The sequence below is a fragment of the Pholcus phalangioides genome, unplaced genomic scaffold (assembly GCF_987345545.1).
Source record: "Pholcus phalangioides strain wild (caught in Gottingen) unplaced genomic scaffold, Ppha-v1.0 ptg000009l_1, whole genome shotgun sequence".
NCBI classification, from domain to species: Eukaryota; Metazoa; Arthropoda; class Arachnida; order Araneae; family Pholcidae; genus Pholcus; species Pholcus phalangioides.
The window spans coordinates 31257201-31274458 of record NW_028301602.1 but is presented as its reverse complement, the minus strand read 5'-3'; the positions used below and the strand labels follow the sequence as shown (position 1 = coordinate 31274458).

The following is a 17258-nucleotide window of genomic DNA, read 5'->3' as shown; positions in this document are numbered from 1 at the left end:
TTTCAATGGAAATAGATCCAAGAAAAATATTCTTAGCGAAAGTTATCTCATAAGAAAGTGCAAGAATTTTCTTATTGATTGAAGCAAGCCAATAAATATGCACATACTACTAATAATAATAATCGAAAATATAATTTTGGAAATAATTCAGTAAAATTAGCAGTGTACAGCGATTCCGTTATTAACAAGGTAGCACACAAAGTGGACACACTCGGTTCTGTTTGAGAAATGATGTCACGCATGACGTCAGCTTGTACCGAGTCCAGCGTGACACGAAACAGCCCTTACAATATAGAACTGACACTTCCAGATGTTTTGCCTCCAGTTGTCCGTCACTAACAAATTCTCGTATTCTAGCATTTCCTATTCTTCGTCATATTCATGTATACGCGAGATTGCATCTGAAATGCAATTTATTTCATTAATATAACTCTACATCTCACTGAATATTTGTTCATTGCATAACACGCAGAATTAATTTCGATGTTTTCCTCTATTCACAAATTCTTTTGTTCTGCCCTTGAAAGTGTATAATAATTATTCACTGAATACTCCGTGTCTATCCCCCCGGAGGTATTAAATTGTAACACAACTGACGCGCTAAAAAAAAAAAGAAATACGATAAACATGTTGGGGTAAATCGGGAAGCTATCTATACTTAGATAAAACACCCTTAAATATCTTTTATGGGCATTGTATATATCATATTTTATCATGTATATATATTCAATAGTTTTATAATGACATTTTTAATTGGGTTACTGTATTTTAGAAACATATGACATCCTTGTTATGGACGTCTTTTCTCAGCGACCTCGTTGGGTATTTTGCCTATTGTGGCCTTGTATTTGTATATTTTGTATCGTTATAGATTCTCGGTGATCTCTTAATGAATTTGTTTTCCTGTTATCATGTAACATCCCATAATGACTTTTTCAAAAAAAAATTAATTTCATATAATTAATCAGTGTAAATAAATTTATTTAGATCCAATAACCATGTTTTGATAGGTAATCATGAATATTTTCCTACGGCGAAGATGAAAATGGGACCATCGAGGAAATCCGTAGGATGTTGTTGAATTGTCAGGGCATTGACTCTTCTCTCTCCCCACTTGAAAAATTTTTTTCCTCAGTGGCAACATGCCCCTCTCGTGTTTACATTATTTCCCATGATGGATCAGTAATGACCAGCCTTAAAATGTAAGTGAAAAACCGAGCATATGTTTGTATATCTTCGAAGGGAAGTTCGAAGAAATATTCGCAAAATTGTTGTTTTTTTTTTTCCAGATCGGATGCCGTTTTCTTGATTGTATGCAGATATGAGTGACCCAGATCGGAACTCTTCTCTGAATTCATTCATCACGATACATGGAAGAAGAAAAAAAGAAATATCGTGAGATTGGGAATCGTGAATAACCGAGAGAAGAGAGAGATACATGCATTAGATCGTATATCTCGTATCCTGTAATAGATCTCCATAAATCGAAAGAGAGATATAGACAAGACATTGAATCCGGGATTTGAGATAATTTCATAATGAGAGAGGTCGACACACGCTCAAGTTATCTCATCGGAATATGTAAATTCAAATTAACGAATCAGGTTTTGATATTTTCGTTGATAATATACAGGGTGTCCGGCTAAAGGTATTCAAAATTATTGGCTTATATTGAGAGGACTACAAATGCTTAGCTATGAAAGTGCTCCAGCGTCGATAGGGGGAATGATCCGAGATTTTTAAGCAAGGTCGCTCGTGAGCACTGTTAACAGCTGCTCTCAGACGTTTCTCGTGATTTACGGAAATTCACTGACAACAATTCGCCTCCACGCAACTCACCACTAGGAGAATTCATTCCCCACTCATTCACTTACCCATTCATCTATTCGCTCTCTTATATACTTGCTCACTCACTCACTGCTGTGATCACTTTCTCACTGACTTGCTCCTTCACTTACTCCTATGCTTACTAATTTGCTCAATCTTTCGCGCACTCATCCCTTTGTTCCATTACTTGCTCATTCACATGCTCATTCACTCACTCACTTGCTCATTCACATGCTCATTCACTCACTCACTTGCTCATTCACTCACTTGCTCATTCATATGCTCACCCACCCATTCACTTACTTACTCCTATGCTTACTAATTTGTTCAATCTTTCACGCACTCATCCTTTTGTTCCATTACTTGCTCATTCGCAAGCTCATTCACTCACTCACTTGCTCATTCACATGGTCACCCACCCACTCACTTGCTCATTCACATGGTCACCCACCCACTCACTTGCTCATTCACATACTCAACCAGCAACTCAATAACTTACTCACTCACTCCTCTTGCTCATTCATTCCCTCATTGCTCACTCACTCGCTTATTTACCCACTCACTCGCTTATTTACCCACTCACTCACTTATTCACTCACTTCCTCATATACCTGCTCACTGCTTGCTCATTTGCCCACTAGGTCACAAGCCGTAATCGATTAATTGTTTCTCGTTAAATTTTCCCAGCGGTAAATTTTCCTAACTATACGTTAGGAAAGGGGGAACTATACGTTTTCGGCCCATTCCGATACATCCACCAATTCATTAGAAGTTTCTCAGATGAATGTTTACGATGTGCATGTGGGGTGTAGTGGTAGTAGCAGTAGTAGCATATGGGTGCACAATATAAGGTTCTGTTAGTGCTTTGCATAGCTGAATTTAAGTCAGTGAGGCATGTTAAACGCCTTATACAAAGCGAGTGAAATGTGAAGCATCCCACATGATTTTAAACAGCATCTGCAGCAATTGATTTAATATCTCAAATGCTACTAAGGGGTCATTCAAGTATTACGTCAGCATCGGGGGGGGGGGTAGGGAGGTTTCGGATTTGCTGACTTTTGACGACAAGGTGGGGGGGTTTGAAGGTTGCTTACGTCATCAACAACCCCTTTTTGAAGATATGAAATATTCTAAGCTGCTGACGAAATTTTGCTGACGGGGGGTGGGGTCCAGTGTTTTGCTGACTTCTGCTGACAAGGGGGGGGGGGTAAAAAATGGCTGAAAATCTGCTTACGTAATACTTTAATGGCCCCTAAACGCTTGACAAGACATCCAATACCGTTTCGACGTCTACAGAGCCGACGTCTATGGTTGCACTTTGAACTTTATTCATCTGCCGATAAACTTGAGGAGTTGCCCTCTTTAATGCAACTGAAATTTATAGGTAATCATGTGTGGTTGGTGGGGACTCATGGGAAGCCGTCACTTTTGGATATCTTTAACCCAGACGCGTTATTTAGGATTTCGACATGGGGTTACGCTCACTGGTTATGATCATAAAAACGTCACCAAATAGTGAGGCAAACTGCGATTTTTGTTTATGGCTATAGCGCCATCTGGATTGGTGCTCAACTAAAACATGTTTATACTATTATAGTTATAGCGTGCAAGTTCTTGAAATATGGGTTCCGCATTCAAATATAGATTGAAAAATTGCCAGCGAAACTCTTCTTTGTTATTGATAAGCTAATATAAAATCGGCGATTATGCAATAATCACAGGATTTATCACATTCACCAAGTAATATGCATATATATATTACGCGGTAAATGTGATAAATTCGGTTATTATGTACAACCATCGGCCATTATGTTTTATAAATTTTTCTAAATTTATCCCTTTTACCGGCGATGATGCATAATATCCAAGCGCCGTTGGTAAACATGATAAATCGTTCTAAACTCATCGAATTTGATAAATTTCAAGTATATATCAAATTAATTAACTAGGTACGCTTGGCTATTATGCACATCTCCATTAAAAATTATGTACTTCTTTTAGTGTTTATCAAATTTACCAACGACGCTTGGGTACTATACATAATCACCGGGAAAAAATGATTAAACTCACGGGAACGATCAGCAAATAAATCGATTAATTATGGATTCTAATCGATTTACTGCATTTGCTGTAACATATTATGTACTAAAACATTTTGCGCCCCTTGCCTCCCCTTTTAGCGACGTAATAGTGATCTCGGCCAATGAGCGTAGCCCCATGTTAAAATCCTACGTATAGAATGAAATAACGCAACTCGGATACCCTGTATAAGGGTATTCTGAAATTATGGTGCGTAGCAAACTGAAATATATATTTTAAATAAATAACTGCATAGGGGTGCACACAAGTGCCCTAAATTTAACCTATTTAGGAGACATTGAATTATATAGGCTACCAGGTGAAAATTTCAATCGATACCTCATTGGTTTTTTTTTCAGGATCCCTTAAAATTATTTATTAATAATTCATCATCGGAAATATGTGCTTTTTCGCGTGTAAAAAATCCTGAACGGCTTTGCATGCTTATAATGTCCGTCTGATATGACATTTATCTTTGGATTCTAGAATGGTTGGTCATTGGTGGTTTTGCAGATGATGGGCATTTTTCACGAATTCCGAAAAGGCAGAGACATGAACTTTTCAAGCATTCTGAATCAAGTAATGTTCCCTATCGGTGGAAAAAAAAACTACCTTATAATTATGAATACGGGAATTTTAATAAGTATTTTTTAACCCTTTGGTGTGGGGTGCCACCCTGACCATGGTGTCACGAACGTGTGGGTTGCTTTTTCCCACTGTAGAATTTTTTGTTTTGACCTCAGAGAGTTGAACCCTGACTTAGAGGATTGTGTAAGTTTCGAGTTAATTAGAAATATGGTGATAATGAATTCTGGGGGATTGCATCAGAGGGGAAAACACTTAAAGTTGAACTTTCAGGGTTTTTTTTTAAAGATGGCTTTTTCAGGAGATAGTACCTCCGAGGGGGGGGGGGAAGTATGATTTATTACATAAAATTCAGGAATAAAATTCTGGAAAAAAATTCTATGTGAAGATGAATACAGTCAAACCTCGTTAATGAGTAACACTTGGAAGAGCAAAAATATGACTTAGTAAGCGGAGTGACTCGTTAAACGGAGTAAGCCATAGCTGTGGCAATTCCTGTCTGAGGACTATTGCGACTTCCAAAAAGTGACCCGGTAAGCGGAGTGACGTGTTAACCGGGTGACGCACTAACGAAGTTTGACTGTATACCCCTAATCATCTTGGCTGAAAAAATTGAACGAAGTGAATTATTTCTTTACAAAAAAAAATTTAAATGTAAAAAAATTAGAAAAGTAAAGATTTGCTGACATTTATGTTTTTAATGTTTTTTTTGAGTATCAAAAACGCAAAAACATTTCGATAATTCCAAACAAATGAATGCTCGTGTCTAAAAGGGTTAAGGAATTCTGTATACCATAAATTATTACAATTAATGATATTGAGAGACACAGGATGGGGGGGGGGCGGCGGGTTCTTAACCATTTGAGCATTTTGAGTCCAACAAATCGTTTGTGACAATAAAACGAAGGCTAGGGACCACCTTTTCCTATGAGATCAAGATCACGGACCCCTTTACAGAATAATATTCTGCATATAATAAAGTAAAAAAAAAGTTAATAGTTTATCATCTAAGCTCACGGACCCCCGAAACTTCTCCAAGAACTCGCAAGAGGTCTGTAGACATCTGGTAAGGAAGACATCTGCTTCGAGAATTAGGGAAAAGAAGGGATGGCGTCAAAAAGAATTGCAGATTACGAAAGATGAGGAAGCATTTAAATTTTTTTGGAAAACCATCAAAATTTTGAGAGCAGGAGAGGAGAAGGGTGGTGGTTGGAAACAGATTTTATATACACCGATCTAGTTGCGTGAGAGAATGTCATGTTGTGACTTAAATATTGTATTTTATTGCACTGTATATTGATGTTTTACGGTTCATCCAGCTATCTGCACTCTAATTCAATAACGTAGGAGCTGAAAGAAATTTTCGGTTAACGGTGCCGTTTGTGTGCAGGATTTTTCCACGCCACTCGAGTCATATAGGCCTACCTAACGAATACAGTGTGACTAGATTGGTTGATTGAAATTGATGATTAAAATTCACAATCAATTTTTGTTTCCTGTAGGATATAATCTCGTCCGAATGCTACGGCTGGCAGCGGCACCTGAGAGTACCAAGGTGTACAGTTTGGGAGTCACTGTCATAACGTATCAATAGCATCTGTACAAACCGCTAGAGCCTCACTTTACACACCCTTTTTTTCTAAAAAAAAGTGTTAGTTTTAGCGCATGTGTTATTATCTGATAATGTTTGCACCATCAATTAAGAATCATCATATTGCAAATCGAAAAACTTCCCAATTATTTGAAGAAAAATGACGATAAATTAAGAAAAAAAATTGAAAAAGTATATGTTTTAGTTTAAAAACGACAGAAGTGAAATACGGTCACAATAATTCACAATAATGCGGTAATATACGGATTGATTTGATGATATTAAGAAATATTATTGTAAAACAATCGAATTGATGAAACAAATTTTGCAAGAAAATTGAAAATGACTGAATTAAAATCAATTTAACTATTCAGATTTAATGGGGATCATTAGTTCACTCAACTAAGGTACCGATAGGTAAGAGTTTGGTTGGAGGGATGACTATATTTAGTTACTACTCGAGGAACCCTTGATTTTAAACACCGAGAGGATCAAGGAGTCCTTTGGCCATGCCGTAGCCACGAATATACATTCCCATTGTTATTTCTGTTTTGTTCTGAAACACATTCGGGGACCCATCAGCAACCTCTTGCAACCCTCCAGGGAGGGGAAGGGGAAAAATTGACAACTGCCCCGGAAAGCAAAACTTTGGGTGGCGGCGGATCTTAGGGGGTAAGAAGAAAAACACGTTATAAAATTAATTGTTGAATTTTGAAGTGAAGGTGGTGAGAAAATCATGTTCGCCCCTCCCCCCCCCAAAAAAATCTTAGTTACTGATACGCCGGGACGGGGACCACGGAAATTTTTTTGAAAATAACTGATCTCAGAGTGGATCTCATTATTGCACAGTTATTCTGCACCCCCGTTTGATTACCAGCGCATGCGCAGAAAATGAAAATATTTTTAGAATTATCATCTTTTCTTCGAGATATTCCAACTAACAATACGGCTGACCATATTGCCACGAGAAAATACCGGGAATTAACATCTTAAATACAGGAAAATATGGGTCATCGTCAATTATCGTCATAAAGTTGCCAGTTATTATTAAAATCGATGCAAAGTCGCCAGTGGCAGGAAATTAAGTGATACTGCGAATCGCAGAGTACTAAAATATATATTTCACGAAAACAAACGTCTAAGATGATAAATATGTGAGATGAATAAGGATCATTATGTTATTACTGTACTCATTAAAACTTATTTATTATTATATTTGATGTTAGTTATTACTTATTCATAGTCATAATCATCATAATAAATTTATAAGTTAGGAAAACAATTAGTCTTTGAAGACTTAATAGGATAAGAAGGATAAGAAGACTTAATCCCCTTGATTTCAGTGAATAAAAATAAATAATTGAAGAAAAAGAAAGAAACAAAAAAAATTCAAGTAAGCTTAGTTGAAAGTACGGGAATAATCGGAGTCGCCAAAATTTCTGGAATATATGGGAAGGTTCAGGGTAATATGGGTTATATGGTCACCCTAAATATACCAGAACTCTTCCCAATAGTAAACTTAACATATTTATCAATTAATTATTTTTTTGGAGGTTGGAATAGAAGGACAATTGAACGTATTGTATCCAATATTTGGATCCATATGAAATCATTATCCTCGGAAGTTAGTTATTAAACTTATCAATGGAAAAAAAAAAAAAAGATAATGAAGAGTCTCGTATGCTTACATTTACAGACCAATTAGGCTTCATCCCCCTTTTTTTTTTCCAGAAAGTTCTTCGGAGCTGAGACGATAATAATAAGCCCGTCTAGTTGAAAGAAAACTGAACTTGGACCAATCGAACAATTGGCCTGAATGACGGACAAAGAGAGAGAGCGCAAATTCTATTCCTCAGCCCGTCGGTTTTTCTTTTCCCTCCGACGTATTATTATTATTATTATTTTATTCCTAATAATTCAGAACAACACTCAGGAACTCATCAGAGAGAAGTTCCTTTCTCCCTTTTGACACGATTTCGTATGACCGTCGAAGCATAATAATTGCCAGCAAAAGCATCTTTTCATGACTTACGATCCATCGGATGAGAAAGAAGAGCGAGATAAATGGGTCAACAACCTTTCACTCGGACAGTAATCACCTTCCAGCGGTCCATCCATCCATCCGTCTACTACTCGTAAGGTATTATTCATCATGATAGTATGGCCTTGAAGGAAAATGATTCCTCTATTCCATCTTTTTTGGAGGACAAATTCGATTATATACGTATGATGGATATGCTACTGTATATGTGTATCGAGATTTCAAGAGATAACTAAATGGGCAACGAAAAAAATGAGTGTATTTTATTTAAAAAAATTCGAACTGATGGACCAAAAACAGAAAGAAACGAAATTGAAATAGGAGCTTGAACTATTCTCAAACATTTTATGTTCGCGGTACCCTTGGAAGTGAGATTAGAACTTTACACACATCTCGATGCATCTAGGCTTGATTTTAAGGTTTTTGTTGACATTCTGAAGTACCTCGACACACTGATAAGGCGGCATAAACCTCTTTGACAGCTTCTCTATTTATTTTTCTTCTACTGAAACACGTGATTCTGGATTTTCAGCGACCTCTAGCAGTGGGAAATTTACTTTGACGTGAATTTCCTAAATCAATTAATTTAAATTAAAGTCGGGAAGTGACTTTATTTTATGACAGCACACGTGGGCCGTTTCCTGCTTACATACACTGCTTTAAACCTCGTTCGTCCGATTCATGTAAATGCGGAGATGTGGGAAATCCGGAGAACCATGCCTTTCATTGTCCTATCACCAGGCGTTTGCAATTTTCTGTGCAAAGCACTACGGAATTCGGCAGCAAGGAAGAAACACCTACTTGGAGAGAAAAGGTGCTGTGAAAAGACTTGGAGATCTAGTTCGATGCATCGAAGAAGACGAGGATTATTTCTATCGGCCACCATCTTCTGCACCACGCCAAAATCGTCAACTACGTCAACCAGTGGGAGTTCAACCTCCAAAATAAATATATTTATTACTACTACCTTTGAGCTGGACTCTACCGAAGATTCGCGAGGTAGAAAAGGAGCTTGGCGTTTCGAACTCCAGTATATCAGCAAAAACTGTTTGTGTTGCTGAACATCGATTCATCACGAAGCCTTATTTTAAACTTTAAAATTTTATCACCGATTTTATTTTAAATTGCCAATTTTATTTCTGATTATCAATTTTATAAACGATTTTATGTTAGATTTATTTTATGTTTTATTTATGTTAATTTATTGAGATATGTATATGATTTTATACATGTAAATTCTGTCTTTAAATAATAGTCCGACATGGTCTTGAATAATAGTTTGACCACGATATCAAAGAAGAATAATGATTATTTGTTGATGATACCCTGAAGTGCTACTGACCAACTGTTAAGAATATTACTGTTTTTCCAAACAAGTGAAAAGTGGGTTTTTAGTTTCCCGGTGTTTGTGTGACTAAGGGGAGAGTCCTTGGGTAGGTTATATAATCAAAAAATCCTTGTCTATTATTTTACAATACATTGTGATTTCTGCTAGGGATTCCCTCGAGGCCGCCCTTAACTTAACTGAAAACCCTGTGATCAGACATCAAAGAAACAAAGAGCCTTGCGAGCAATTGCATAGCTCATCGCTATTTTTTTTCACCATGGTTTCTAACTTTAAGGAAATCTTATATTTTTAACATAGTCTAAAACCTCAAAAACTGCTCTAGTAGAAATATCATTAGAAATATTATTTAAAAATTAATTTATTTTAAACTTGGTATAAATATTTTCGATTGCGTATGTTATGCTGTTCAAGTACAAATTTTAAACGTATCTCTAATACTCATTTTTTTTGCAAAAATTTCCAAACACATTAAGGGGAAAAAAAAACAATGTTAACGCCTTTCACGCATGATACAATAGCATGGAATCAATTTGATTGAATAAAAGTTGATTCAAAATAAGGAAAACTGTTTGTTCATTTCGTCTAACGAAGCAAAATATTTGAGATTCATTCATAAATGGCTGATTTGTGAAAAAGATATTGATTTTTGTTTCAAATTTTGAATTTTAAATTTAGTTTTTAGTTAAGATGGAGTCAATTAAATTTGTCTTTTACATCATTGGATTTCATTCAGAAAAAAAGGAATGTTAACAAGCGCATGGTATCAATATAATTGAATAAAAATTCGAAGCTGAAAACTGATTTATTGAATGAGGCGAAATATTTGAAATTCATTTATGAACATGTTTGATCTATGAAGAAGAGTATTTTAATTTTTTTTAGAATTTTAATTTTAAATATAATTTCAAATAAAATTGAGAGTCAATGAATTCTAATGTTTTCACTAAACAGTTTTCCTCATTCTGAGTCAATTTTTATTTAATTAAATAAAATTGATGTCATATGCTATTTTATCATGCTTGCAAGATGTTAACATTAAATGTTTTTTCTTAACATTTCAATATTTGCTAAAAAATAAGTATCAAAGACATGCATGAAATTGTGTTGGGGGTAGCATAACCCATACAATCGAAAATATGTGTAATGAATTTGAAATAAGAAATTGCTCAAATAATATTTTAATGTCATTTTAAATGGGGAATAGATTTTGAGGTTTTTGACGATGTTGACGATTTTAAAGACATGAGACCCTTTTAACCCATTCCCCCATTTTTCTTTTGACTTCAGGCAGTTAAGTCTTAATTTGTAGGATTGTGTATGTAAGCTCCGAGTTAGAAATATGGTAAATATGAACTTTGAGTGCTTTCATCAGATAGCAGCGTTAAAATTTAATTCGAATTGTATTTTTAAGTTGGCTTCCAGGAGAAAGTGCCTCCGGGAAAAATGTTATTTATTACATCAAAATTGATCAATAAAATTCTGGAAAAACGCGTATGTGAAGATGAATGATCAATGTCAAGATGAATGTCAAGATGACCTTGCGCTGTCTTATATCAAATCTGAACGATGTGAATTATTTCTTTACAAAAAAAAAAAAAAAAACAAAAAAAAAAAGAGATTTGTTGACATTTACGTTTTTAATGCATTTGAGTATCAGAACAGCAAAAACATTTCGAAAATTCCAAAAAATTTAATGCTCGGGTCCGAAAGGGTTAAATCAACTGATATTGAAATTTTCATCGATCACCCTCGATAAAAAATTTCAGTGAAATTAAATGAGTTCCGTCACAGGAGTCAGAAATAATGATTAAAATATAGATTATAACCTATATAAGTTCCCAGTTGGTAATTTTTTCTTTTCTAGGCTAGTGTATAGACGTCATTTCATTTTAATATTTCATAATGTTCCTACCACGCTTCTGTCCGATATCCCAAGCTATAAAAAAAACATACTAATTTTATTTTTCTCTTCGATTGGAGATGACCCTGCTCTAGTTTTTATAGATTCTATATAAGATGTTGGGGTTTGAGGCAAAAAGATGTGTTGTTTGTTGTCTAGGAAATATATATATAAGAAAAAAAAAAAAAGGGAAGGAGAGCGAAAACTGGTTCGCGTCGGAAATCCTTTTTCCTTTCGGCTTATTCAATCAATTACGTACATTTTTCGCTTTATTGCCCTCTGGCCATGATAAAAAAGACTATTTACAAAGTGGAACAGATCGTTTATAGGTCGTCGGCCATCAATAAAGAAACACCTCTTCGTTGTATATAGTACTCCCGAATTTAAGTGGTTTAGTATACACGCATGCGACCATTTCTTCTCACTGATGGACTGACTGACCATCGTTAACTGATTGGAACCTGATATATTTATTCGCGGCTGGAAAGAAGGGGGAAAAAATAAATAAATGAAATAATTAGTGGATATATAATCTCTGTGGCTTACGGAATCGAGAAGATTCGCGTCCTCTGTTTTGGTCGAGTTTAATGAATGAAATTTTATTATTTTGTTATTCTGTATACTTACCTATATTCATTGTCTTTTCTTGCTTTGTTTTATTAAAGAAAGGACAGAAAACAATGGTACAAGCTTTTTTTGAGATATTTTTCGAGTGTATTAACAGTGATACCCGTCTGCGAACTATAAGAAAAAACACACACGTGTCTATTGGAAATACAGTAAAATTTGGTTTAGTCCAATGTCACAGCAAAAAAGTTTAAATTATCTAAAATTAACGTATTCATCAATTCCAGATACGTGAAATGACTTAAAATTACAACTTAATCACGAATATTCCATTGGGATTGATAATTGATCTAATTACTCTAACCTTATTGCTGTTGCAAGATATACAGAAAGCTGGATGTTGTGAAGATATTTATTTTCTGAGATGTCGATTTTTTTAAGGAGCGAAAACTCACCTCTGCCTCTACCGGGAGTCGAACACGGGTCCCTCGAACCTCGGGTTCGACTCCCGGTAGAGGCAGAGATGAGTTTTCGTTCCTTAAAAAAATCAACATCTCAAAAAATAAATATCTTCACAACATCCAGCTTTCTGTATATCTTGCATTAACAAGTGGAGAGTGACATCATGTCATACTTATTGATGTTATTAAGGGGTCTCCCCCCTACCTTTTAACGTGGTGGAAAAACTATGTTCTAGTACGATGGTTTTCTAACTTTTGTCACTCGCGGCCCTATTTATGGTTCATCTGTTTAGTGGATATTGTGCACTCATAAAAGAACCACACACTGATTATATTTTTAGTAGATCAGCATTTCCAGCTCGCCGCGACGCACACTTTGAGAAACACTGCTGTACTAGAAATACCATTGAAAATACAGTAAAACTCCTATTTTGCGGACACTCCCGGGACAAAAAAATTTGTCCGTAAAAGAGGGGTGACCACATCTAATAGGAGACCGTTAAGAGGGGTTTTACCGGTGAAACCTCTTTTTTTGTGGACACCGATGGGATAAACAAATCCATCCGTAAAAGAGGGGTGACCGTCATTCAGGGGTTTGAAAAGCATAGTTTTATTATTTAAGGACGGAAATTAATATTTGGCCGTAAAAGAGTCGACCACATCCGTTGCCCCCCCCCCCCCCAACAGTGTGGTGTGGTTACAGTGTGTGTGTGTATGTGTGTTTGCTACACAATATCTCCTTCTACTATATTGGCCTTTAGCGATTCAGTTTCCACAGTTGGCGAATTTGATTTCGATGGCTCATTTTCCTCAACAGACTTGCTGTTAGTTTTTACCACCCCACACTTCCCGGTGTTGGTTCAAGTATTTCCTGCTACTTTGTCCCACTTTTTCTTTGGACAAAGTAAAAAAAAAGCATTTAGCACATTCTTAATCAGGAGGATATTGGCTTTAGAATTTGATACTTACATAAGCTAAAACATGTACCGGATTCCTTGCACAAACGAAAGCTTGACAACAACAAAACACGTGCATTTAACACAGGGGTGGGGAGGGAAGGGTATTACCGTGCATTAACACCGTGCATTTAACAGAGGTATGAAAACAGCACTGCTGCAACCTAGCGGTGAATATTAGAACTCTATTGAAGGTGGGCTTGACTAATCCGTGTTACGGCCTGGCGGAATCGCCGGCTACAATACGAAACCTAATACAAAACAATCGCTTGTAGCACGCATGTTTCAATTACTTTCGTTTTTGTTCAGAGTTACACCCCAGTGCCGAAGTAGTCGGCGTTTACGATACTCTTCACGACGATAAAAATGTTTCGGATATCGAATGGTACACCTTGATCCATTGATTGAAGAACATGATTCATATCAAGTGGCCCACAATCTTCGATGCACTCGCGCTGAATTATGCTAAAATGGGCATTAAATAATCATGAAAAAAACCCACTAAAAATTGTGAAAGTTTCCTATACTGATATATAGTTGGTATTTGAAATAGTTCACTTGTCATCCAAGCACTTTTGTTGGATTCGTTCAGAGCAAATAGCATTGTTACGAATTTCGACGGATTCAAATCAATGTCGGTAATTTTTTTGTCGAACTGAGTTGCCAAACAATAAATCTAGCGTGAAAAGCAAATTAACTAACTGACATACGTTTTGACGCACAAAGAGAGCCGTTTTCAAAGGAAGAGGTACTCGTTATTTATTAAATGTCGATCATAAAAACTGTGGTTATCTTGCTCTACATTTTTTTCACACGTTGCTCAGTGGACAGAATGAAAGCACGGCTGTGTTTGTGAGCCAGACGTTAAGGCCGAGAAAAACGGCATTCATTGTGTGCCGAATTGACGTCAGAATTTCCAAACTTTTATTGTCTTTATAGATTTATTGCTTGGCAACTCGATCGAGAGAGGCAAAGTCTGACTGCGTGTACATTTTTTCCGAATTATCCACATTTGCTCGAAGTAAAATCGTAAATTATTTTCACTCCGAATTACCCGAAATATTTGAAAAAATTAAAATTAAACTAGTAATTTTAACATTGAATTGGATAGAAAGCTCAAGGGTAGTTCGTGAAAATTCAAATTAACAAACTCCCACAGTACATTAAGACACACACACCCATTACAAGTCAAACCTAGTTAAGACGAACTCGCTCAATTATTCATTTAATTATGAACTAAATATTTTCACGTTGGACAGAAATCGCTGTTTCGTCCGTTAGTACGAAATTCGGTTCGTCACCTTCGTCCTAATTAAGTTCGACCGTATATTTATAACTGCCCCCCCCCAAAACGGGAAAACACAGGTACTATGTGCTGTCTCCCCTGGCCAGGTTTTCCACGTCTTCAAACTATGGTGAATGTGAAAAAATAATAACAATGATATTCACACTGGATTCCCCCGGACTGGAGACCAATTAGCTTCTCTCATGGAATTTGGATTTAACTAATATGTGTCTATATAATCCACGAATCATACGTGGAAAAACGTCTGAATTTTTTAGCGCAGATTATACACCACTGTGTATTATTTAAAGTTCTTTTTATGAGAGGTTGGAGTAAATATAAATATATACGAAAAATAACTTCTAAAATTTAAACTTTTTAAAGATGCGTGCACACAGATAGCGTATACACACGCGTGAGTAGAAAAATGTATATTTTTTTCACCAAAAAAACATGGATAACAGTCCTTCCCAATTTTTAATATTTTATAGTGGGTGAATAAACTTTTGATATGTGGATTATAAGATGACATTTTATCTCGCAGTAACGAAAATCACATCCACGATTTAAACCTAGTTTTCCGCATATAGTTCTGCATATAATCATATCCACATGAATTACACGCAGAAAATTTTTTCTGCATGTAATTCATGTGGATGCTATTATCATACATATTGCACACAAAGCGGTAATACATTACATATTTAATGCAAAACATTAATTTTGGGATTTCAATATTCAATCACAGTGATCTCTCCCTCACTCCCAAAAAGACGTATAAGTGAGAGAGGCGTATAAAATAATAGCATTATTATGCTACGCTATATCTTTGACCGGGAGTGAAGAAAATCGTCTTATAACTGAGAGAAAAGTACAAGTGAAAGTACTGAGGGTGTGTAAGTGCGCACTGTATATTCAGTGCTATTTATCACTGATTTATAGCGTTTCTAACCTGTAAGAAGTCTATATATAGTAAGAGGAATAATGAATAAATTCATTCTTATTTTCAGCTACAGTATCAAATTTCATACCAAGTTCGCGTTCATTTCATAACAATCAAATTCAAAAGAAATCTTCCATGATGTATGATTTTAATACCGTAAATATCAGATTCAAGTCAGGTGCTTTTCCTTCCAACTCCAGAGAGAGAGAGAGAGAGAGAGAGAGAGAGAAAACAAACATTTTTGGTTTCATCTTTTCAATTTCAGAAACAGCCGAAACCATTTATATATATTAAAAAAAACAAAAACAAAGAGTAAACAGTAATACGAAGCGGACACCAGGAAACTTTCTATCGTCAGTAGGTTATTGTATCACAGGTCTGGTCTAGATCGTGATCAGGATGTGCACCACATCCAACAACTTCCTACAGTAACTTATGCTCTTGACGAGGTATTCCATACCGGAATATACTTTGTAATGCTGCTACTCTGTAATCGTATTCTTTTTCCAATTATTATTCTGCTGCTTTCCCAGTAAAGGTAGCTCCAATGGTAGAATCCGAAACCTATCGGGCAACTATTTATCTTTTCGCTCTCGTGTGCTATATTTCTCACTCTTCTCTCAAACTCTCTAAACCGGCCATGAAAACACTTGAAAGCGTTATACGTTCATTTTTTTCCCTCTCCGCTCATGTTTCTAATGTAACTGATGATCTTCCATGTATGTAAGCCTGAATATTCCCCCCCCCCCGGGCGGAAGATCAGTTGAGGACGTCGACCTAATATAGGACAACCACATTAATAAAAAATAAATAAAATAAAAAATTTACAACAGAACCAAGGTCGCCTAAAGGTATCTATAAACCGTGTTACACCTCTCCGCTCTTGTGTCTTCTATTACACCACCACCAATTCCTGACATTCAGGTGAGGCTAAACACGACCAAACCTGTAGGTAGTGTTGTTGTTCACGATGATGATGATGATGACGATGCAATTTTTTCTGATGTTCGCACACGGGTGACGTAAACATGTTACGCAAGGGTGTGATGAGATCGAGAGGCGTCGACTCTAAAAGAAAAACACATTGTCATAAACACTTTGTTTGAATGTTTCTGTTTGGGTTCAACAATGTTAAGGTCAAAGAATGTTTCTTTCTTTTCTTTTTTAAAGTATGCGGAATTGAAAAGGATAATAATTTAAAGCTGTAATTGCGTGTAATAAGTTCACGGGAAATATTTTAAAACTCACAAAGATTCAAACTTCTACATTATAATACATATTTGGACGAATGATAATTGGAATAAAGCGTGAGATACGCTCTATTTCACATATCATTCGTCGTCAACATGTCACATGCTCAAATTGATTCTTTTAACAACTAAAATTCAGTGGAATCCCGATGTAACGATACTTTGTGGACTACGTTTTCTCGACATTACGAATGACAGATAGATTTCACACAGCTAGCAAGCGAAGCACCACAACAAAAGAAAATTCTACGGGAAATTGATCGAAAGATCTTACTGTGTATGTTTACCGTATATGTCTCCTATCATGTGTGTGGACTTTCGTACCCTCTGGGATAACGCTGAAAAAAATTCTGAATAGACATATGGCCTTCAAAACAATTGAAACTCGTTTCTTTGGAGCTCGCCGTATCTGCGTATTCTAAGAC

The 17258-nt window shown here is 36.0% G+C and overlaps 1 protein-coding gene across 1 annotated transcript in view; it reads right to left on the bottom strand.

Moving 5' to 3' along the window:
* LOC149082806 (uncharacterized) overlaps positions 1–7912 on the bottom strand; it is a 31847-nt gene extending 23935 nt beyond the window's left edge. The window contains exon 1 of the mRNA XM_089235968.1: positions 7771–7912. Coding sequence (XP_089092094.1) covers positions 7771–7794 — 24 coding nt within the window. The 5' untranslated portion in view covers positions 7795–7912. The remainder of the gene's footprint in view (positions 1–7770) is intronic.
* Positions 7913–17258: the final 9346 nt, after the last annotated feature.